This window comes from Anas platyrhynchos, chromosome 6 (genome assembly GCF_047663525.1).
Source record: "Anas platyrhynchos isolate ZD024472 breed Pekin duck chromosome 6, IASCAAS_PekinDuck_T2T, whole genome shotgun sequence".
NCBI classification, from domain to species: domain Eukaryota; kingdom Metazoa; phylum Chordata; class Aves; order Anseriformes; family Anatidae; genus Anas; species Anas platyrhynchos.
Window position 1 is genome coordinate 17,159,227 of NC_092592.1, and position 24,818 is coordinate 17,184,044.

Consider the following 24,818-nt stretch of genomic DNA (forward strand, 5'->3'; position numbering starts at 1 on the left):
AGATAGCAGGCAGTTGCAGAGCATGACATCCTTGCTGAAGCATCCATGAGAGACTGATCTGAATTCCAATGCATGTGACTCATCAGTGCAGATGAAGTTCCTGTTTAATTTCTAGCTGTCTGTTCTATGAGAACCACTTATTGACAGAAGAATTCCTGTGATGTATTAAACACTTTCATTGAAACACTGGTTGATGATAGCATGGCAGCTCACTGCAGGTTCTCTGTGGAGTATTTTGTTCACCTCACACTTAATGATTATGGTCTTGTTATATGAGTCTTCTTAACAAGGGCTTGCACAGATAATTAGTTGTAGTGACAGTAAATTAAAATTGTGCATATTTTACATTTACCCTTCGCACATGTTTTGAACAAAAAAATCAAACAGACCTTTAGTGTATGTCTCATACTTTTATATGTAGCTCTGTAATTGCATACATGGCTGTTGGCAATTATGCTGCATACAGGCAAGTAACATATAGCATATTTGATGATTTCTGATTTAATGTCAAGAAGAGTATTATTATCTAGCAGTTAGTCTGGTACCTTATAGAACAACTATTTCTAGAGAGACATGGCTAAGTAGGTGCGTACTTTCATCTAGCAGGATGGTTTTGCTTATAGGATTGCTCATAGCATTTCTTAGTCATGACTGTATGCTGACTTTCACTGTCAAACTGTTAAACATTAACAAACACAAACCTTTCCTTTGCAGGAGGCCCAGAAGATCAATGGTGGTGGAGATACACAGGCAGATGGGGCCTGCAAACCAACAGATGAAAAAGAAGAGAATGTGGCAGCAGAAGTGGGATGGATGACCTCTGTAAAAGATTGGGCAGGAGTCATGATATCTGCCCAGACATTAACTGGCAGAGTACTTGTAAGTTTTTTGTGTTTTATTTCTTTTTTTTTTCTTTTTTTTTTTTTTTTTCTATATATGTATTTTAAAGAGCATTTGTTACACAAGCATTGTGTTCCAGCATTAGTGGAAGATTTAGAGTTGATGTGTTGCACCAGCACGAAGTCAATCCCAGTTTTCTCTCTGTTGGAAGTTAAATAGTTTACTAATTCTTACTATAAAGAGAAGCAGAGATGGCAATAAAGAAAAGCTTCTTTCTGCCATAGTTTCACCTTTGCCCTAGCCTGTTTCAGTATTCTGGCACTGGGATTCTGAGCTCTGAACACTAATACTAATAATTTCATGTTTGTATTATGTTGTAAAACTATAGGTCTATTTTGTCTGGAAGAAAATTGTGCTAGTAAAAATAGAAGCCAACTAGGAAAATAAGCATTATATAATATGTGTAGATAGTGGTCAGAACTGTAAAGCAGAGACAAATCTGAACAGAATATGTGATGATAGTTGTGCACAGACACTTCCAATAGATTAGGAATGACTTTATGTTCTCTTGAGTTCTTCCTTTATGAAGATATAAAATATTTTTATTATGAAGGAGTTATATATCAAATAGAGCCACAAATCAGATCACGATAATCTGCGATTTAAAGCTGTGGTAAAAAACTTTACAGTTTTCACTTTGAATATAATTATTTTATAGCCTTGTGAAATCATACTTGATTACCAAAGGCTTCGTCTTGAATCCACTGCAGTTAAAGGTGTCTCATGTGTGATTTTGATTAGTTCTCTGTTAGAAAGCAAATACTGACTAGCAGCCAAAGCAATTTAAGTCCTATTTAAAACTTGTATGATTCCAGTGAAATTCTTGAACTAGTTTCAATTAAAATTAAAACAGTTCTTGATAGCTTACTTCGGTTAAGAGATATGTTACGGTCAGTTCTTATATGTAGAACAATTATTTGGCAGTGGGGATAGAAGGAAAAGAAATGAATTTTCTCATCCTAATAAAGTCCTTTACAGTTAGAAGTTGAGGTGGCTTAGTTGCTACTGTCTTGTTTAATTCTGCATTAATATTATTTTGATTATTTTTTCCTAAACAAACAAAAAACCGACACTTCTGCCTATTTGCTTATGTTAAACGCTGACTTACATCAATATGTTAAAAGTATGTTCTAGTGCCACACTTAGCATTACATCTATTCAATGTCAAACTGACATATTGATCATTTTATAAGAAGCAGCATATTGATCTTTTACGTTTTTCTGACATCTTCAGCATTAAAAGTGACAAATTTAGGCTTGACATCAGGAGGGGGTTCTTCACAGAGAGGGTGGTTGCACACTGGAACAGGCTCCCCAGGGAAGTGGTCACTGCACCGAGCCTGTCTGAATTTAAGAAGAGATTGGACTGTGCACTTAGTCACATGGTCTGAACTTTTGGGTAGACCTGTGCGGTGTCAAGAGTTGGACTTGATGATCCTTAAGGGTCCCTTCCAACTCAGGATATTCTATGATTCTATGAAATATTAGAGTCACGTTTCTTTTTCTAGTTTAAGCATCAAGGTTAGAAATCATGCAAAATAGTCTTTTGCTATTAGCTATGTAATCAGAAATAAGCCTATATTGTTCTTACTGAGGGGAATAGGAACAAAAGTAAACCAACAGTCTAGGCCAAAACACAAACTATAAAACATATTTTATTTTGTGATTTTCCTTCAAGATACTAGGAGAACTTATTGGATTCCATTGGATTTATTTATTTTTATTTTTGTGTGTGTGCTAAGTTTATTGTTGCATCTTACAAGGAACTGGTTTAATTTCAGAGTTTTATTTGTTGGCAGATGAACAGCATCACTGAGTCAGATTACTTCTGAGAATATTTTGATGTTCTTCTCAAATAGGACAACAGCTACTGTACACATCTGGGCACATCAGTACGAGAAACAAATGGTCATATATGGGGCCTGTTAATTTTCATTAGTTTAGAAAATGAGATACATTTATTTTAATGTAGTACTCACCAGTTTCAGGATTTGAATTTATTTGAATACGATGTAATTTTTGGAGGACCATTTGCAGTGTCAACACTAACTGTTCATTTAAAATTTACATTATGGTTATATTTGCTAAAGGCTAACTGCTTCAATGAACTTTTGTGCTGAAGGGAATATTCACGTTATTTGTAGATATAGGATATAGCTAAGTCAAGTCAATATTTTTATAAAGTAAATACTGTTTAAAAATATTATGACTTACTCATGAATTCCAACTAACTGAACAGTCTGTTTCTACTAGCTATTGTATTTCTGAATCAACACGTGTATTATTATTATTAATTTTTTTTTTGCCTTGGAGAATGAGCTAGTGGCCTTACAGTGCTACAGAATCAAAACTGTATGAGATATCTGCGGAAATTATAGTACCTTTTTACACTGTGAGATTTTAAATTAAAATCACTCTTTGCACTAAGCACTGCTTACTGCTGTAGGAGCTTAAATTCCACACTGACATTTCAAAAGTGATTTGTGCATGAAGGAATATTCACACTACCCAGTTTTATCTGAAGGGCAGGTTTTGGAAGAAGGCATTTGTAGCAGATGATCCAGAATGTTTTCCAGTTAGAATCCCTTTTTGTCTCCTGAAGTGGTGCAGAACACTGAGTTAGCTAAGCACGATGATTACAGTTGTGTGGTCTGAATATCCTTTTCCTCATTTTTGAGGTTTTAAAAACATGCCTGGAACTTAATATTCTTGGTGGCACAACCTTTGAAAATATGACTCATGCTCTTATATAATGTAGATAAGAATTTTACATACTGTTTAAAAATGTCTCTTTATTAAATTACATAAGCAAATGATTTAAGAACATGCAAACTGAACCCATCCAGTACTGTTTGCAGTTGATGTCATAGATCTAAATCACCAAAAATGGTGAAAGTTGCCTGAAGATCTGCTCAGGGAAGTGCTGTTTAAGTGCAATATAATGTAGATGTAGATGATGGAAGTATCAAATAACAATTCCTGAGTTGAGCTTCTCAGAAAACAATCAGACACATTCATAATTAATCTGAACAATCAGGAAATTGAAGGTGTTTATGAACTGATTTTGCTTCCTGAAATTAGTTTTTTTATTCGTTCAAGTAAGAAGAAAAAGACTTCTGTAATTAGGTAATTAAAAGTACATCATGATATATAAGAGAAAACTGTAAGTGTATTGTTGAAGTTACCACAGTTCAATCTAGGACACAGTTGAGTGTGGACTCTCCTGCAAACCAGCAAAGAAAATCACTATTTCAATTGCAAATCTGAGAAATAAAATGGCAGAGCAAGTTGCTGTTTTCTTCTGTTTTAACACAAGATCTGTGAATGCGTAGCAGAGATAGAAGCTTTACTTAGCTATCTGGTGCTGGGTGCCATGTGGTGGTTTTACCTGCTGCCTTGACTCACAGTAACAGAAAGAGGTCAATTTGTATTATATTATAATATATAAAGCTTTTTTTTTTTTTTTTTTTTTTAATCACTGCATAAGGAAAATGTCTTTTAAATTGGCAATGTTGAAGGAAAGAGGAAAACAAGCCTTTTTTGGTGTGGCAGGTGGGGGTGGGCAGGGAAAGAGGAGTGACATAGACAAATAGTGACAGCGGTATATTAATGAAGTTTTTTCATTAGAAGACTCCTAAGGTTGATTTCTTAATATTCTTAATGCTTATTAACTCTATTTAAATATCTAAAGAAGAGGAAGAGCTTTGAGATAAATAGTAATAAAACTTGTGACTAGGTTTTGCCTAGCCTTCTGTAAGGTTTGAACATCATAGTTTCTGAGATACTGGTGCCAAAACTTTAAACGTCTGAATCAAAGCCCACCAAATCAATAGAGAATATGATGAAGTTTTTCTATTGAAACATCCAGACACTTGATTGGAATTTTGAAGAACGGCTGAAAATGTTGTAAGGCCTAACTGCTCATTCAATAGAAGAGTGGCGTATTTCTATGACTGAAATTTTTCAACAGTCGTCTATTTTGTTTGTAACCATCACAGTTTAATTATAAATACATATGATGCTGAAATACAAGTAAATTTGCTATATTATTGCTTACTCAAGAAATAATAAGTGTCAGTAATTTTTCCTTGAAGAAGTTGTAGTTTTTGTCAATAAATACGATCCTAAATAAATAGGATCGTATACTTTATTATAAAAAAGATAGCAAATAATAGTACTCCATTAGGGAGGAATAAAAAGCATACATGAAGCAATGGAATAAAAAATACTTTTTTTCTTATTGTTGTTTATAGTCAGAAGAATAGTTTGAGAGCTGGTAGAGTGTTTTGAAAAAAAAAACGAAAAAAAAAAACAAAACAGTGGATTTTTAAATATATGATAAATTATAGTAGATTTTGCTGGCAAAATACATAAATATGCTATATCCTTTTTTTTTTTTTTTTTAGGGTGTTTTTACAGTAGAAAGAGCTTTACTCTTTCTACATGTTTATTTTTATTTTTCTGAAGGATTGGATTCAAATTCTTTTAACGTTAAGGGGAAAAAAAAAAAACACAACACACACACGCAAAAACCCTCTTGCAATAATTTACAGTTGCCTAGCAGCCAAAGTAAAATTTAGCAGCATAGAAATTATTTGGATTTCTCGGTGCTTCCAAAGGCAATAACAGTTCTTTCATGACTTTAATGAGGCAAGGTGCTTGAAGGATAAATTTGTAGCCCTGACAGATATGAATTTGGAGAAGGCAGGTACATTTGGTATACATACAATTTTTTCAGCGTTTTTGACAATATCAGCTATTTTACTACATTTCCAGAGCAGAAAGAGAAGCCTTGGGCAGTATACGATATCACGGAATTGGGAGTTGAGCAGGATTTCTCGATGGTAAACAAAGCTTTTGTAAATTTTTTTCTTTCTTTCCAGCGTGGGATCCCATCACTCAAGAGGAGATCTCTTGCAACTAATCTTTTTGTCGCCTTAACAGCCTTTATTTTTTTTTTTCTGATCACCTGTGATGTTCTTATGGTGTAGTTAATTGGAATAAGACTTCACTTAGAATCAAATGTATTAATTGACCTGATGACACAAATAGAATTCATTCTTCTGTGTTTTAGTCGTTCATACTCATTATATCCCAAGCATTTTACAAATCTGAACCTGACATTATTTTTTCAGCAGTGACACACTTACATTCTTGGATAACAGGACTTGTTTTGCAGTTTATTGGTTAAGGCATGACAATTTTTCTTAGCTAGTTAAAGAAAGTTTTTTGTGAAATTCCCCTAGTTAGGCAAAAATAACTAGAAATTCCCTTCCCATTTCAAGGGAAGTTCCATGTTTTCCCTTGTTGTGTGCTGTAATATTCTGAACTACAGGCAAGGAGGAAAGTATTTTGGCCTCCAGGTCAGGAACACAGGCACGAACCATAGGATGCCCCCTGACCTTGGTGTTTTTTTTTTTTTTAAATGTTCATCAAACCAAGACCTATACCAACAGTCATTTGAATAAACAAGTAAAATAGTTCATGAAAGTTACAAGAAAATGTGTTTCTCAGCATGTAGTTAAAAGTTTTTGAAAGATACCTTAAAGATTTAGTGCAAGGTTAACTGTCATCCTGTTTGAGGAGAAAGGACTTATTTTTATCTGCTTGTAACTGAATCTGCTTCTGATTGCTAGCATGAAATTGTGATTTTACCTGACTATTTGGGACACTTAAACATTTCAGGGACATTAAAATAAATGATCTAATTACATTAACCATTAATTTGCCTTTCTACACATCTCTGAGGATGCTAAATCAATGAGTAGATAGGTGATAAATTAAGTATACAACTATCTGTTAAGACTATCTCTTATTTTATGGATGAAGAAAGTAAAGCATAAATAAAAAAGCTGTTGATGACCTCCAAGTGTAGAAATTAGTAGCATTTTCATAACCATAGTAACAAGTGTGTGGCAGATGAACTTCAGTGTGTGTAAGTATAGGGAAATGAATCAAGAGAAAAAAAGCCTTAAAAACACTTAAATGATTCTGAGACCAGAACAGATGGATTTTGCTGAGGAAAGATATTGGCATCATTGTGGATAGCTCTTTGAAATAATTGACTGACCCTGCACTTGAGGTCATAGAAAGATAGAATTCTGAGCGTTGTCAAGAACAAGACAGATTGGCATCTTTTGCAGTTTGCAGTTATACTTTCTAATCACCAGATCACAGGTGTACTTAACTATACATCTGTAGATTAATAGAATAGATGTGTCTAGGCAGAGGGAGTGAAGGAGAGGTAATTAACCTTTAACACACGGGCATTCTAATATTCATGAATCTTGTTTGTTTAACAATATGCACATTCCTGAAAGTGTCTGTAGCAGATCTTTTATTAGTAGTAGTAGTAGTAATTAGGTCTTCTGAGATGAAAAAGTGTACGCATTTTAGATTATATATTATTGCATCTGTATAGATGTTCCCCTTCTCTCACCCTGGTCAACAAATAAGAAAACATGTTGTAGAGACTAAAGAGCATAGCCTTACCAGGGTAGGAAATTTGCATTAAGACTGGATACAAAGCAGCTGAGAATGCGCCTATCAGTATGTTAGTGTAACTGCACAGATCTATTCATCACATTTGTTCACGGATTATATGCTGCTTGCAACTGTTCTCCACTAATTTACTGTTCATCGGGGATAGTTCGGAATATTGAGATATTGAGAAATTAGTTTGTCTGTTTAGTTCTTTTTAATCTTCCTTAGTCCTTGGTGGCATGTAAATGAGTCCAAGAGAAGTGTTCTAGATTACTTTAATTCTTTGTGAAAATGATGTAGGCTACTTCCTTGGTTTCCATGGGAAGAGGAACAATGCTTCTCCATTTGAGTTCATGAGATTCTGAATGATAATGGAATAGAGTAGGAAGTGTTAAGGAAGTCTTGCTGGTTTCCTTGGCAACTGCAGCTAGCTTAAGTTATGTTTATGCACTTTCTTTTTTTTTTGAATATTTATTTATTATTGACAATACCAAGCATTGTTTCACAGGGTTTCTGCTTTGGATTGAAGGATGTGCTTCTTCACACGATCCTGTGGGAAAGCAAGTTCTTCTAGCATACACATTTCTTTACCATTGTACTATTCAATTTTGCAGAGATTTTGGGTTGTCAATATATCCTTAGATAGCCATCTTGTTGCCTTTTTGTGAAATGGTTGTAGTTTTAGTGGATCTTGTCTTACTTGAAAAAAAAAAGTCTAAAAGTATTGAATACTTGGGAAAAAAATAGGTGCAACTAAAATAATAAAAAACAGCAATGTGTTAATTTCTCACTATGGTCCAATATTTAGGATTAATAAGTTACTTTATTTTCAGCTGTGGCACTGTGTTAAAGGAAGTAGCTGACATTCTTCCATCAGCTTTCTTTCATTGCTAAATTATGTCTTTCTTAAACTTTCTCTTTTGTTGCAGCTTCCATGAAGTGTATGGATAATCAAACATTAAATAGTTTTTCCTCCTTGTTTTATTACTTTTAAATACTATTTGTGGAGATGGGTTATGTGTGCACCAGGTGGATACACATGCTAAAATCAAGTTAAGAAAAGGATCAAATGTGTGTTTATTGAATTCCTAGTTCAGAAAATGGAAGAGCAGAAACAGAAATTTAAGTGTATACATCAGATATAATTCATAAATATTTACCTTTAAATTACTAATTTTTTAATCAGATCACAGTGTAGTCTAATCCAGACTCTTTGTGGCGTTACTGTCAGTTTATAGCTTCTACTAGGGGAGCTGACTGCTGTTAAGTTATTGTCAGAAAGTTTGTGTTTTGTTGCAGAGATTTCTGTGACCTCTAGATAGATGACCACGCCTATAGAATCTAGGCATGGCCATCTATCTAGAATCTCTAGATAGAATCTATAAATAAATAATTATTATATATTATAATACAATGTAATGTGTACTCTATGCACATAATAAAGCATGAAACATTTCCTACAGTGGGAATAAAAATACTCTGCTAACACCTTTTGACCTGCATTTTTCCCCCTAAATTAAGGTACTAATGGCATTTGTTACAATGAGGAATAGCAAACAGTTGCAAATCATGTTATGTCAACTTTTGAATGTTTTCTCAAGAGAAAATAGATAATTATTTTGAGAAAGTCAAGAGCATCGTTAGCACTCAGATTTATAGCAATACTGTCTTAGGGAAACTACTGCTGAAGAAGGTGACTTCTGTTATACAAGTCTTTGTTGTTGAAAAATATTTGTAAGACTGTATCATTACATTAATGTCAAGCATAAGTTTGGAAAAGTCCTTGATAATTCTTTCCTGAGTACAGCTATAAGGAAAGTAAGTAAATACATGTGTTCCTAATGATAATGGTGTGTTGCATCCTCTTGATAAGACTGGTGCAGAGGAAATTTAGCTTCCACCCATGGGCCACTTAAAATACTCAAACATTTAACAAAAATATATGGACACAACTGGTGCAAATGAAGGCTATTTGCAAAACTCACTAGAGAGACAGATAGCTTCCCCTGAAGGAACCTATTCAGTCTCATGCAAAGGGCTGCTATGATGATGCAGTTAATACTGTTTAATATTTTTCTTATTGCATTTAGAATATTTAATAAAATTGTGCTTGTAATCACAAATGAAGCAGTGGTGAGATAATGAATACTTTTGAAGATGTTTATGCATATGCTTGTGTGCAGCTTTGCCATCAGTGATATTTTTTTGAGGTGTGGAATCAACTGCTAAACTCATAGTTTAAAAAAAAAAATCTACATTTCAGTGTTTAGCAAAAAAAAATAATAGTTTGTCCATACAAAATACAGTATATTAAAATCAGTTTTTTTGTGTCTTATATATTCATTTAGTGCTTTCTTCATAACGGTTGTTTGATAGTTATTTGAATTTGTGCAAGCTTCCTGACAAATGTTCTCAGTATATTCTAATTGACTTGAAAAGTTTTACATGGCTCCTTAAATGTGCATTACTTTGGCACAGGAGGATCCTCTCTGGTGTAATTAATGCTTAGTTTCAGCTTTAAATGCTGCAGCAAAGACAACTTGACAGCTTACCACTAAAGCTGCTGAAAGTCCCACTTTTCTTGTGAAGTCTAGTGTCTCTCCTGCTGCTGTAGGAATTGTATGCCACTCAGATAGAATGAGTTAAAATGCTGGCTACTGACGTACAGGACTTGCAAGCTTAATTTGAAAGTGAGTAGCTGTAATGCATGACTGACATATTAGCATATTTATTCCCATAACATGCATTCTGAAGCTATTGAATGTACTTTGAGAAATTGTAGCTATGTATCTTGGTAACAAGTAGCAGTATATTATCCGCACTATAGCGACAACGAAAAATGTTTGCAACTTCCTTCATTGCAACAAGGAAGGAAGTCTAGTCTTGTAACTTTGGCTGCCTTGTTTTTAGTTTTTAAATCTATCCAACTCGTAGCCTGTAAGGTAAAACCTTGTGCAGAAAATTTTGAACTGGAAGAATCTCTTACACTTTGGGAGTATCTTCTACTAAGGCTTTCAATATGACAATAGTTTTGCACATATTGCAAAAAGAAAACTGTATTAATTGGAGCGTATAAAAGGAAATATGTTTTTGGGACAGACATCATTTGAATTTGCTCTCCAGTTTCACTTTACAGTTTAATACTTACTCCATGAGAGAAAGGATAAGAATGGTCAGAGAAGGGAGGCAGCATTCAGCTTCAGACTGCTCATTTTCATTAATATTTACCAGTAGGTAAATTATATGTGTTTTGAATGTCACTAGAGTATCTGGACAGTGCAGCTGCATGCTACCATTTTTACTCCGTGGTACAATTTAGTGACCAGGCGTATTTAAACAGAACCTGGCAGGATCAATTCTGTTGGTTTAGCTAAATAATTCTACTTTTTGCTTTAAACAATATAAACAAAGATGAACTGTCACATTCTGCTAACCCTCAAAAGTATTATATATGAAAACTCAGTCCAGGTACAAAAAGCTAAGTTCAAAATGATGTTTCTTGAACACGATAGCAGTTTGCTCTTGTTTAGTCTCGACAAAGGCCTTAGTAAATTGATGTTTAAACATAAAAGTTTGTTTCCTTCAATATGACTAATCTCCAATTTATGAGATTTTAAAATGTGTTTCTGCTATCCTTAAAGAATTGTTAAATATTATTGAAAATGGAGCTGTAAAGCTAGTCTTTAAATTGGAAGACTACTTGAAAATAGCACCCTGAGAGATTTCAATTTGATAAAGTAATGTATGTCTCTTCAACAAACTAACCTTCTATCCTTCTGAAGTATGTATGAATTGGAAATTCTTCCATATTATACAACAGTAACGTAACTCACCAAGTTGAACATAACAGGTTTGCATGTTACACTAGGAGATGTCTGAAAAACCTGTAGATCCTTTTTATCAAACTCTAGAATTTTTGTTTGTTTGTTTGTTTTGTTTTGTTCTCCCCCTAAGGATTACTTTTCGGGTCGGTCTCTTTTCCCTCGTGCTAGACATTGCAAAGTGTTGGGTAAATTGATCGTAAATTAACTTTTATTTATTTATTATTTTGACTCTACTAGTGCACATTTTCAGGTCTAAAACATATTTCTGGCCTATATAGTTGCATTTATGAAATATATATTTCTGCTCACTTTATAAAATTTTTGGTGTTTTTATATATACATTTTATCTCCATATTGATTTCATTTTTTTATTTCCATATTTGCTAGTTGAAGATGGCATATCCATGTATCAAAATGCTTTTTCATCATGGAGACTCTTTTCCCTGGTGTTTTAGTTCTGCACTTCTGCTTTTTATCTTTTCTGTGCCCGATAGGTGCAGACAGATAAACAATATGAAATTTTCCTTGCCATTCAGTCCATTAGACTCATTATGTCTTCCCTTCTGGAAAGAGCCTTGGGCATCAACACCAGTTGCTCATGGTCTCTTTAGAACTGATGGCTCTTGATATGAAAGACCTATTTTTTTTAATGATGCAGTTCTGTTACATATCCAACAGATATACAACTTTTATACTCCAAGAAATGAAAACCCACCTATGTGAGATGTTTTCTTTCCCTTAAGGGAATGTATCTTGCATTTATTTTTTTTAAAGTGAATTCTGTTTTTATAAAACTTTGTTATATTAGTAGTTGAAAATTTATCAAGTTTAATTCACTGATAATGGAATTACAGCAAGAAGCAGAAGCTGAAGTTTGAATTTTTTTATTTGATTTGCCACAAAGTAAGCACCAGTTTGAGAGGCTTCAGCTTTATCCTACAAAGTATAGTGAAGAATATTGACATCAAAAGTTTGCACTTACAAGGGAATTCTCCTATTTAACTTTCTGATTTTGGGGGGAGATAAAGAGGGGAGCAAAAGGAGGACAGAGTGGGACAGGCATGTATGATAGAGCCTGGAAAATAAATCCTCATTTTTGTTGTACTTCCAAAATCGACCTGTCAATCATATACAACTTTATTACCTGCACTTAGGTCTCATTTATGGGCACAAATGTAAGTATGTAGGAATCCTCTTTTACATTTTATTATAGTAAAGTTTTAATATGTCTGTAACATCTGTCTTGGCATAGATATTGGCATGGAGATCATTGCCAAAAGAGTTGTAGTTAGGTTTTATTTAGGTGCTTTTATCATTCTAAATAAATATAAAAGTATTCTTTGAATAAATATACACTAATTAGCAAACTGTCTTCATTGTAAATTAAGCATCACAACTTGATATAGTTTACAATGATATCAAGAGTAGCAAGCTTTTTTAAACAGGCAATGTCAGCCTCAACTATTTTGAATACACACTTCTGAAGAAGCATATGCATTAAAACATTAAATGGAGTTATGTATAAGTAGTTCAGATAGTTTATCTCTTTACGTTACTACTGATATGCTCATATTCCTGTTGGGTAAACCCTTGTAACTTTCATAAAAATGAACAGGTAGTTAGGAAAATGATTCTAAAAAAACAAACAACCATGAAGTTCAATTGTGAACTGTATTTGGCCATTGAAAGGTTTAGATAACATTTGCATTTTTGTTTGCCAGCTGTGTAAGAACTTTTGAACCCCTTAGCTTGTTACATATTTTGAAATCTCTTTTGTGTAGATCCCTTTCTGTCTTCTGTGAAATGCTGTAATTGTCAAGAAAGTCCATTGATTTAATCAGTAGTGCAGAAAGCATAGAGGAAATTAAGACATTGCTGAAATCCATATGCAGATTTCTTTAACTGACAGAACTTAGGGAACATTGAGTGATTAAAATGAGCAGTTCTCAGCAATTTCCAAACTGTAATGTAATACAGGGGATATATTCATGCTCTCTTGCTTGCCCAAAAGAAAAGTTAAGAGAAAGTGTTTTACAAATATATAGTATAATCACTTCCATGTTTTTTGTTGTTGTTGTTGTTGTTTTTTTTCTGTTATTGAGTGATCTATTTGTAGTAAATTAATCATCACCATTTGATATTGTTGGATTCAGATTTCAAGATCCCCAAGCTTTCTTCAGCAGACAGTAACAGCCTGAATTCTATGATTATTGACTATGCAATTGTCATTAAAGTAATTACAATTTGGATTGGCATTCTCAAAGTCATGTGTTAACGAGGTTAAAGGTTATGTGTTAGGAGCTCTGGAGGTTGATACTGATGACACTGTATGTCTCTAGACTTTTAGATTATAATTAATGAATATTTCAACGTGTCCACTTGGTACTGAAGTAAGACTGCTTTTCTGTTCCTTCAGGCATGATAGTCAGCACCTGATACAAATTTAAATACAATAAGACCAACTGACCAGTTCTCTGCTGGTTAGTTATATTAGGTATTGCAAATGGGAGACTTCATGTGTTTTGTTATTGATTCAAAAGCTTTATTCTTAAACTTTCAAAAGTCTCGGTTCTTCCTGTTCTCTGATTTTGACTATATTTTATTTTTGTATTGAATGTATCAGGCAGTATCAGACTGGCAGGTTTCAGTGGATAGTTGAAGGATTCTATTTTGGATGAGAAACCATGTCTGTGTCAGATTAAGTACTTCACTTTCAATGTAAAATTGGTCTTTTAACTTCCCCAGCTTTCTTATCTTAATTATTTAATGGATAAGAGGAGTAAATAAGCTGCAGAGATTGGTTTAAAAGCTACTGCACAAAAGCATGATTTCTATAAACATTAGGCTACTTTCCAGCCTAGGAGAGGTGACTTGAGAGAGGAGATTGACTTGTCAAGGAAACTTTTTGAAGGAGATCTAACCCAATAAAGAAGACAACCAGAGTCTTGTCCAACAGAAAGGCAATAAAAAGCAGAAACTGGATATTGTCTACTTCACTGTTTCCAAGTCCTCAGTAGGAGTCGGGGATAGCCTGGCAAAAGAATAAGGCTGTTGTCTTATGCTCTGGCAAGCTGTATCTAAGGACAACAGAAGCTTACGCTTAAATATATACCTCATCTAAGAGATCTGTTAGTTCGAAGTGATCTGTAGGCTCTTGTGCCTGTGTTTACCATTAAATAGAAAGAGACAATAAAAAGTGCACTTTTGAGAAGCTGGGGCTTCTGTCACAGCTGTCTCAGGTAAAAAAAAAAAAAAAAAAAAAAAAAAAAAGAAAGCAAAGCACCTTTACTTCTCTTATTTCTGCAGAAAGATACATACATGTCTTTTATTTCTGAAGCTACTGCATGTCCTTCAATTTCATTGTTGTGGATGGTATCAAGCCCTTTGATTTTTTTAACAGAGTGCAAACTGATGTTAAAGAATTCTGGTTTAAACATTGAATGAAGTAATTATAAAGGGAGACACTAAGTGCCTCCTGACACTCTGTTATGGATCTTGGACATTAGGTTAAGTTTCAGGTTAAGAAATGTGTAAAGATAAAAATATTGCATAAAAATGAACAGACTCAAAAAAAAAAGTCTAAAATATGGATTTCACTTAGTAAACTTGGATTATACGTGAATGTGTTACTAGTAATTCATAATTACATAATGAAACAATATTACATTCCCTCCTCCCTCTGCCCCCCCCAAAAAAAATAAAAATAATAATAAAAAAAAAAAAAAAACAAAACATATACTCTTGATACATGTTTATGATTTTATCAAATATTAATTAAGAAAGCCAGGGGAACTGGAGTAATAGCAGTTTGAAACAGTGTCAAACATAGTGTGTTACCTTGTAATACTGATAACTAAGGACATATAAATACTTACGTGAATATCTTTTTATTCTTCATATTACACTAATTAATGTTTTATCAACTATTTTCCTTGTGGCTTTGTTCTGTTGCATCATGGTAACTAAGTTGAGTTAGTTCTCTTGATAGAATGCTCTGGTACAAATAAGGCATAGGTTGTTCTCACCTTGATACAGCTTTTCAAGATCAGCTTCTCCTGAATTTTATCTCATCTACAAATATTAAGGTTAAAATTTCAGATCCCTATCTGTACTAGCATTTTGCCAAGACAACTTTCTGTATATCATGTCTCTTACCTCCCTCCCCTCAACCCAATCAGTAAACCAAGGATGAAAAGACAAAGTTTTTCATAAAAAATTAATCAGTTATAGCCACACTGGTAGTTAATAAGGTAATTTATGAAGATGGAAAATACTGCTTTTTATGGGTGATAATGTGTGAAATGGCTCCCTAAGAATCAAGAAGTATATTAAAAATGTCATTAATGTAAAACTAATTATGATTTATTTCTTAAAGGAAGGTGAATAGGCTTTAGAATTTAAAAAAGTATAAATAAAAGTAATAAGTAGCTACTTTTAAGAAGTAATTAAAAGTATTTTAAAGTAAATAAAATTGTATTTTATATAAAATATGAATAATGCAATTTAAAAGCTAATAGAATGGAATAATTTAGGAAAGAAGTTGGAGGAGAATGTCTTGGTAACGTGATTGGGCCATTGTTGTGTAAATGTGCTAATTGCATGTTTTCCATCTCTGTTTGCAGAAGGTCCAAGCAGGTCCAAGATCAAAGAAACAACATGAAAACACTAGATGCTTATATGGCTTTTACTGTTCAGCTTTACTGATCTACAAAATAAAATACTAATTTGGGGGGGGGGGGGGCGGGGAGGGGAGTGTTTAAAATACAAGAATGTTATGGCTGTATGATCAAACAGAGATAAAATTATTCATCTTGCTGATGGAGAGTAAGTATCAGAAGAGACATTGTGAATATCTGTGGTTATCTCTGACAAGTAGTGTGAATGCTGCCATCACCCTATAAGTCATGGCCATAGAAAACCGTTGTGAGCTGTTAATAACTATATTTTCCCTGTTGCAGTAGGATGTTTACTGTATTATTGGTTCATATATGTAGGATATTTACTGTAATATTAGTTCAACATGGGTTCATATTCAAGAATATAGTCAATATATAGTTGTAAGGTCAGTTCTCCAATGTAGTATTGTTTAAAAGGTATAGCATGTAACTACATTATGCCCTCAGTGCTAGTTCACTGTTCCATATTAAACTCTCCGTGTAGAAAAAGGTGACTGGAATATGTTTGCTATGATAAACAGTGTGTTCTAAGCACCAATAAAACACAGGCAAGTATTATAAAAAGAACTGTCATGTCTCTATTGCTAGCAAAAATAAATAAACAAAAAATCCTAAAAAGTATAAATTTAACATAAATTTTATTACAAATGTGTTATTTGAATTACCTTTTCCTTTGCTTTGGATTAAAAAAATATTGTGTGGGGCACTGTGAAAATGTCTAAAAGAAGACCAAAAAAAAAAAAAAAAAAATATTATATATATATATATATATATATATTGAAGGAACTCTAAGACTGAAAGCATTTGAAAACACAAGTTTAAATTTGTTTCTAGTTTCTGGGTGAGATTGTACTCTCATCTAAGTTGGTATAATTTAACTGAAGTTAGTGCAGTCAATCCAAATTTACACTGGTTTAACTGAGGACAGATGTAGCCTGCTATTTTCAAAGATGAAAATAACATATTTGGAAAAGCCTGTTCCTGCCAGAGAGCCAAACCAACCTTTATCAGAAGTAGAGAGACCTGCCACATTACAAGAAATGTGAAGACAAATATATGTAAAAGCATGTCATTAATGTAAAACTAATTATGGTATATTTCTTAAAGGAAGAAGAATAGGATTTAGAATTAAAACAGAAAAACTTGGCTGCCATAATCCTCTAGGGAATTTTCTGGACTCAAGGTCATATGCTGTGTAATAGAAATGAGTTCTGTCAAAACTTCATGTGTCAACGCTTCCACTTGGTAGGACCAGATGTGCATATACAATTCTTACCTAATGTTAACAGCAGGTACAGGTTGAGCAAAAATTTAGTTGAAGCAACTTCTTATTTTGGAGAAGACATTATTGTTTTTATATGGTTCTCCATAGCACTTCCAGGTTTTCTAGGCATCCATTCAGATTTGTAATACCACGCAGACTGAGTCTGTATAACTGACTGCATGAGTCGCAAGACGGGTGACAAATGTTGGAAAATTTAGTAAAAATGATCAAACTTATTACTTATTAGGTAGTAATTTCTTAAAAGATAGGAAAGGAAACGTGAACTCATGCTTTTGTATGTCTTCCATTGATATCAGCAGATATGTTTACCCATAATATTAATTACTGAAATCCTACTTGCTTGTTTCCACTATTGAGAGACACAAATGATCGTTTATTGTGAAGGATCTGATAACTTCATTTATTAACTTTATCTCTCTAAAATTAATTAGATCTGAGAATTATCCAGTGTTCTGTGAGAACTAAAAAAATAAAAATAAATTGCAAGTTTTGTATGAAATAATGCCTGCTTTCCTACTACTATATATATAGTATATTTTCTATAGATAAGTGTATTTTTTTTCTAGAAAACTCTTTTAGTGTTTAGCCATGCAGATACTTGATTTTATTTTTTTTCTTTTCCTCAAAATATTTTCTTTTTGTGATTGTACAAAATGTTTTTAATGACCACTGCTGCAATGAATTCTCCATTCAGTATTTCACTAAACATCAGGTAGAACTAAAAAAGACTTTATTGAGTGGGAGGTATATTTCAGCTTTATTTGCTGAATAAAGCAAATTGGAAATTTGTGTTGGAAAAATTGTGTTGGAAATTGCACAGTCAAAATTGTTTTAACTTTCTTTGTCCTACTGTGCTAGAGTCCTCCATATTTAACCAGGTTAAGCTAGTCTTCTACAAGAGGTATTTCATTTTATAAGGAAAGCATTGTATTACTGTCAACATTTTCCTTGAAAATCAATAGATATGGTAACACATAAATTAACATAGTAAATTGCAACATTTCTTTTAAGAAGCATTTTGAAATAGTAGCATGAAAAGAGTATAAATCTATTGCTAATATTATGAAATATCTTGACAACATAATGGTTTCAATTAACTGTGATTGGAAATTTAACTTGCAGTCATGTAAAATGCCATAAAAGAGAAGTAGAATAACTTATTGTTCTGACAGGTATGTAATACTGCTTCTTCTCAAGTTATGTCTGTGTAAGACAAAACCTGGAAAATTGCTTCTAGGTGGAGCCAGCAACATTTGACTTTTCAAAAAAAATGTGGCAATGTTCTATCTCTTAACCAGTAAATCCACTGTAGCTTGTTCAGCTGGATGATGACTACAGAGCACTGAGCCATCTCTTTGTACATTGATTTCATTATTCGTTTCTCCTCCAGTATAACAGTCAAGAGTGTGTTAGCTAAAATGTCTGTACTTACATGTATGTCACCTATAGTAGGACATGTCTCCTATTGACAAAAACTCTTCCCAGAAGAGTTTATTTCTAACGTCAAAAACAGTTACCTAGTATTTCAAACTTTTTTTTTTTTTTAACTATCAAGATATAGTTGTGAAAACATCCACCTTTAATACAAACAAACCCTTTCCATTATTCAGTACTACCCTCTTTGCCATTTGTAAATTGTCAAACATTTTTAGTCTAGAATGAATCTTTGCAAAGTGTTGCAGTCTGGTCAGACCAGAAGCAGAACAGGTTCTGTCATGGATTTCAGTTTGGTTGAGACAGTCTCATAAGAATTCTGAGATTCTGGTGCTATCAAATGGTAGAAAGAAGACTGGAGATCTCAGCATGCCATCTGATCTCCCTGCCCCAAAGTAAGGTCAGTTCTATTTTGTTCCTGACGTTTACTTGTGTAATGTGTTCCTGAAGATATCTAACAAGGATTGCAAGGACTATTTAGCAGTCTGAGCGCTGAGTCCTTTAAATTTTGAAGACTTTCCTAGTGTCTAGTCTGAATTATTCATGCTTTCATTTGAGCCTGTTAGTACTCTTCCTGTTCCTTTTATTTTGATTATGGCCTTGATTATGGAATGTAGATAGTTCCTTAGTTCCTTTTTTTTTTTTTTTTTTTTTTTTTTTTTTTTTTTTTTAAGCATCTGTTTGCATTTTAAAGACAATTGCCATGTATATCCTGAATCCTGAATTCTCGGTATTTTTGTTAGTTGTCTTTTTTTTTTTTTTTCCTGATTTATGTTTCATCGTTATCTTTCATTAAGTGGAGATTCCCACAGATGAGTAGGATGAAAAGACAGTTTTCCAGTTCTGTAGTTTTTTGTTTGTTTTGTAATTAGTTGAACATCACTAGTTGGTGGAATACTTTGTGATCTCATATCACCTTTCACATCATTTTCTACATTTTATGAAGAAAAGTGACCTAGTCTATTGTATTCTATTTTGGACTTATGTGTATGTCACATGTCCTCCCAGATACCTCAGAGACCAATTGTTTCTTTCAATCTTTCTATGGGAGTAGAAATTGAACTCTTTGCTTCCTTAATTCTCAAGTCTCGATCCTCCCTTTCGCAATCTATTTCATAAAGAAAGGTAAAATAATTCATCCTCCTTCCCTCTGACTTTAAGCATTTAATTCATCTTCCATAAAATTTCAGACCCTCTGAGTATTTTCTGTAAACTAAGCCTTTCTGGCTTTTTATTTCTTTCTGAAAGCTAATTTGGGTGCTTAAGGCTGCATCACTGATTTCAAGTAATGCTAGCCCTGTAACTTACCCTTTAGGAAAGACAAAACAGAATTTCACAAATCTTAAACTTCCCTTTAATTTTCATTTCAGTTACATCTAAGATCCAGTCCTCATTAATATTACTTCTTTGCATTACTTCCTTGAACCTTTACGTCTACTGAAAGTCAGCAGTTGTTCTAACTGTGCTTTCCTGAAAGCAGAAAATAATACCAGAATGTTTTTTTAAATACCTTCTGGATGTTAATACAGAATGAGTGATAAAGTTGTTTTGTATGTTTCCATTTTAATGCAAACACTTAGGTTAGGTTTTAGTTTGGAGAAGGGTAGTGTTAAACAAATTGAATGCAATCTTTTCTCCTGAAATACAGACTGTGTCAGAATCATGATATACTGGCTGAAAGAAAGGGGAAAAAAAAAAAAAAAAAAAAAAAAGGCAAGAATCAAGTTTCATAATAAAATCACTTCTTCTCCCATATGTATTTATTTTTATGCTCTTAGAAAATGGAGTCTTAATTTATTGTATAGCTGCTCATACATTTGTCACATCAGTCTTATTTAACAAATGTTGGGTAGGCATGCTATACAAATCTAACTGAAAGTTGGAGTTTCAAGCCCTTGTGTTTTACTGATGCCCTGAAGAAAAATAAGGTCATTGATACTAAGTTGAAAGAAACCTTGTCTAGGAAATGTATATAAACACTATTATAAGATTTTCACAGAGTTAGGTTTTGCTATGTACTACGTACACAGAAGCACGCAGTTATTTTCTGCAGAGCTTTCAGTTTGAATAAGCAGGACAAACAAAAGATGGAAAAAGTTGTCTTCTTTCAAAAAAAAAAAAAAAAGAGATGTCTTTATTTTCTCTCATTTTATATGTCTTTGTATATGTCTCATTGTTAAAGATATCTATTTCTGCAGTCTAGTAATTAGCTTTGTAGCTTAATTCTATTATGCCGATAAATAATTCTTCAGTTGTCCCTTGATGTGGTATTTGACCTCATTCAGGTTTCCAGTCTGTTATGATTTGTTTTTGATCCAAGTGTGAGAATGTCTGTTGAAGAACTAAGTGACTTTTCTCATCATAGACGTTTTAAATGTTTTTTGTTTACCTTGTACATTGAGTTGGAAGGATACAAAAATTACACTAAAATTATTGCAGATCACAGGTAAAATAATATCACATAGGGAAAAAAATCAAGAAAAACAACAAACCAAACACGCAAAAACTGGTAAGACGAAAATTATGTAGGTCTTTTTAACTCAGCAATCTGCCTCTTCTACATCTACGGATATAGATATACAAATAGAATCAAAGAATCATTCAGGTTGGAAAAGACCTTCAAAGTTATCTTCTGATCATCAGCCTGACCTACAAAGTCCCATCACTATACCATATCCCTTAGTGCCATGTTCACGTGTCTCTTAAATATGGGGATTAAATTCCATCTCTTCAGGGATGGAATTTAAAATTCCATCTCTTCAGGGATGGGAGCTCCAACTTCCCTGGGCAGCTGGCTCAAATGCTTGAACACTCTGACTGTGAAGAAACTCTTCCTGATATACAATCTAAACCTCCCTTGGTGCACCTTGAGAATAGTATCACACTGCTGTCACGGCTGCTTTTATTCTTTCTACACTGATGAGATACTACTGGTCTAGTCCAATTCAAATATCGTGTCCAAACATCTGCATTTCTCTAGGGAGATAATTCTGTAATTTAATAGACTGGAACAGAGAGATGGGGCCATGATCTTCATTCTGAACTGTAGGCTATCTTTTCTGCTAGCTAAGAAACGTAAATGTTTTCTATACCTTCTTCTTAACCAGCAGATTTAGTTAAATTTTTAATCTTCACTTTTTTTTTCCCCATCATGTGTTATTGGTATGAGGCTAAAGCATTGATTCCATAACAAATTACATGTGCAAAAACACTTGAAAAGTCTTTATCAAGACTTCTCTTTAGACTTTTTATGGAGATAAAAGTTGCTTTTAATTTGTTTGAAAACTGAAGTCACTGACAGTTTGACCCAAGATTTTCTGCGTAGAATGTTTGCTTTGCTTACAACTTGACTTCAAAGTTTATCAACTGATGAAGAACGAAAACTTTAGAACCATTTTTAATACATAGTCTTGGTGCAATAGTTGTGTATGATTTATCTCCTGAACACAGGAAAATGTCAGAAAACTAATACATGATTTTGTAATCAAGTAGAATGTTTTATATTGCAAAAAGACAAAGGTGTAAAAAAAATAATGCAATAGAAAACATTATGGAACATTAGATTTATGCATTATTTTTTTAGTTTTCACTGTGTTTCATGTTGAACTATTGTTCTGTTATCAACCTGTGTGGTAGATAATAGAGATTTCCAAAAATCTTGGTAGCTTTTTACTGTGTTTTGCAGCAGTCTAATATCATCTCTAATACATGTAGACATACAGTGTGCTCAGTCTGAAATATTGACATAATGGCTCGAAGAAATCTGATAGTTGTAAGAGCAGGGTCAGGGCAAGAATTTCTTTAATATCGATGTCTTCATCTGCAGCAGTGATTATGCTTCCCAGTCAATCTCTACCTAGAATGGTTATACAAAGCAGTGGATTTTTGCTTAGAAATTGAATAAGGTTGTCTAATGCATTCTGATGCATAAAGAACAAAAACCTCTCTAGCAAATTTCAGTAACTAAGAATTAAAATGAAAAATATTTTAAACACAATCTCATAAATCATAGAGTCGTATCATTGTTTGTGTTGGAAGGGATCATAAAGACCATTTAGTTTCAAACCCCTCTGACATTGGCAGGGATGCCAACCCCAGGTTGCCCAAAGCCCTAACCAGTATGACCTTGAACACCTGCAGGGGTGGGACATCCACAGCTTCTCTGGCAACACGTTACAGTGCCTTTCCACATTTATTGTGAAGAATATCTTCCTAATGTCTAATCTAAATCTATCTTCTTTTACTTTAAAGCCATTACCCCTTGTCCTATACAAATGCTAAATGTCACATTGTCTTTAATAACAAGGCATTTGAAAGGATAAATTTTACCTATATTATATATGGTTTTAACCATAATATATGATTAAATAATTATTGCAGTATATTTAGGACAACTAATCAGAAAGACCTGTCTGCCTATACTGTTATTTTTGATTGTCCAGAATGAATTGTGATTAATTATTTTTATAACTAAGCTTCGATGTTTTGTAACTCCTTATGTCCTTAGATCTTTTTCTTCAACATTTGACTTAGCAAGATTCATGCAGATGATGGAAATTGAAAATATATTAGCATTAGGCAAGAAAATTGTGGCACTATGACATGCTTATTTCTTTACCAAACCTTGAAGTACTTTGTGGTATAAAAAGAGTTATAGTTAGCATCTCTGGAAGCAAAATGATCAGAACTTTCACAGAAGCATTGCATTGCAGAAATATTGTGGATTCATGCTCAAAACAGGTTCTGAGTCAAGTCCTGTTGCCTTGCATTATTACAAAGCTATTCTCTCTCTGTAACTGGCTTAACTTTCCATCAAATATTTAATGACAGTACTTCCCTACCCATGTTTTCCAAGTGTCCCAGCATTTATTTTGCTGCAAGAGGTGTAATTCAAACACTTCATTTTCTATTTCTTCATATTTTTCATGTGACTTTTTACTGTCAGATTAGTCCCCATCTTGGTTCCAGGCTGTCATTTTATCTTCTTCTGTGTAACATCTTTGAGCTTTTTTTTTTTTTTAAACATTTATTTTAACACAATTTCATATCATTTTATGTCATGTTTTAAAAGTTTTTTTTTCTTCTCTTTTAGAATACCATTTTACTTCTGTTGATTTTAATGTTTATAGAAGGTTTTGATTTTTTTTTTTTTTTTTTTTTTATGCTGAACAAGAAGATTTACAGATGGTTGTACATTTGTAAATGTTGGAAACACTCCTTGTCTCGGGTAGATATGGAAAGGTGGTTTGATGGTTACTAGTGCAGCAATACTTGATGTCTTAGGAAAGACTAAAAGTTAGTGATTACAGGAGGAAAAGCCTAGGTGGATTTTTCCCAGGTTGTGCATGTGCACATTTGTTGCAGAGAGTAGAGGTTCTGCTGACCCATACTGCTGAGCCCCATAGATTCTGAGAGACCTTTGCAAGGCCCTGTGCCACCCCAGCTGCCCTGGTAGCTTGTGGGCACCAAGGAAAGGCAGACTGTGGTTTCAATAACTACATAGTAGTGGAACCATATAGAACCTAAGTATACTTTTTCCTCCTCAGACTAATTTGTAGAATCCTATACAATTTTTAGAATCTTATAGAAATTTTAGAATTTGCTGCTTAATTTCCTTTCTAGTCTGATTCCACATTTTCAGTGGAACTCATATATTGGCTATTTATTTTCCAGTTTGTGAACAGCTGGAGCATCATATCAGTTTCAGCTCTTGCATTATACTTTTTTTTTTTTTCTAGCTTGAGAAATTTGTAAATATTTTCAGCCTGTTCACTTGCCTCTCTTAATATTAGAAGAGGAAAACAGAATAGTTGAACCGTCAAAAAGATTCTTAAAATTAAGAATTAAAAAGCTTATGGTGTCACAGTACGTTTTTGATTTCTGATTAGCATTACAATTTTATTACATTTCTGAGTTGGCAAAAAGTTTTCCCATTATGCTCAGTACATCTGGATCTTGCTTACTGCAAGATCTGCATCTCTGCTTACTGTGGTGAAATTAAATTGGGCTTGATTCTTTTGATTTTCAAAGCTGAGGTAACTGACTTAGATGCAAATAAAACTGTATTTAACCCCTTGATTAGGAAATGACATCAAGACAGGCTGTATTCATGGCTCACTGCGAGAGTATGTATGTGTGCATTCATATCTATGTGAAGAATATCTCCGTGTATATATAATGTATACATAGTATATGTATATTATGTACATATATTTA

The 24,818-nt window shown here is 33.4% G+C and overlaps 1 protein-coding gene across 41 annotated transcripts in view; it reads left to right on the forward strand.

Annotated features, from left to right (window-relative positions):
* The window catches only part of KCNMA1 (potassium calcium-activated channel subfamily M alpha 1), a 469,740-nt gene that overhangs the window by 127,952 nt on the left and 316,970 nt on the right, over window positions 1-24,818 (forward strand). For 40 of the 41 annotated variants that reach the window (XR_011810002.1, XM_027460048.3, XM_027460049.3 and 37 more), the window contains exon 2: window positions 715-879. Coding sequence is in view for 40 of the 41 variants with exons in the window: in XM_027460048.3 (XP_027315849.1) it covers window positions 715-879 (165 nt within the window). In the remaining variant the exon portion in view is untranslated. Of the gene's footprint in view, window positions 1-714; window positions 880-15,829; window positions 15,947-24,818 lie in introns of those variants that run through there. The other variant, XM_072039511.1, reaches the window with a different exon arrangement.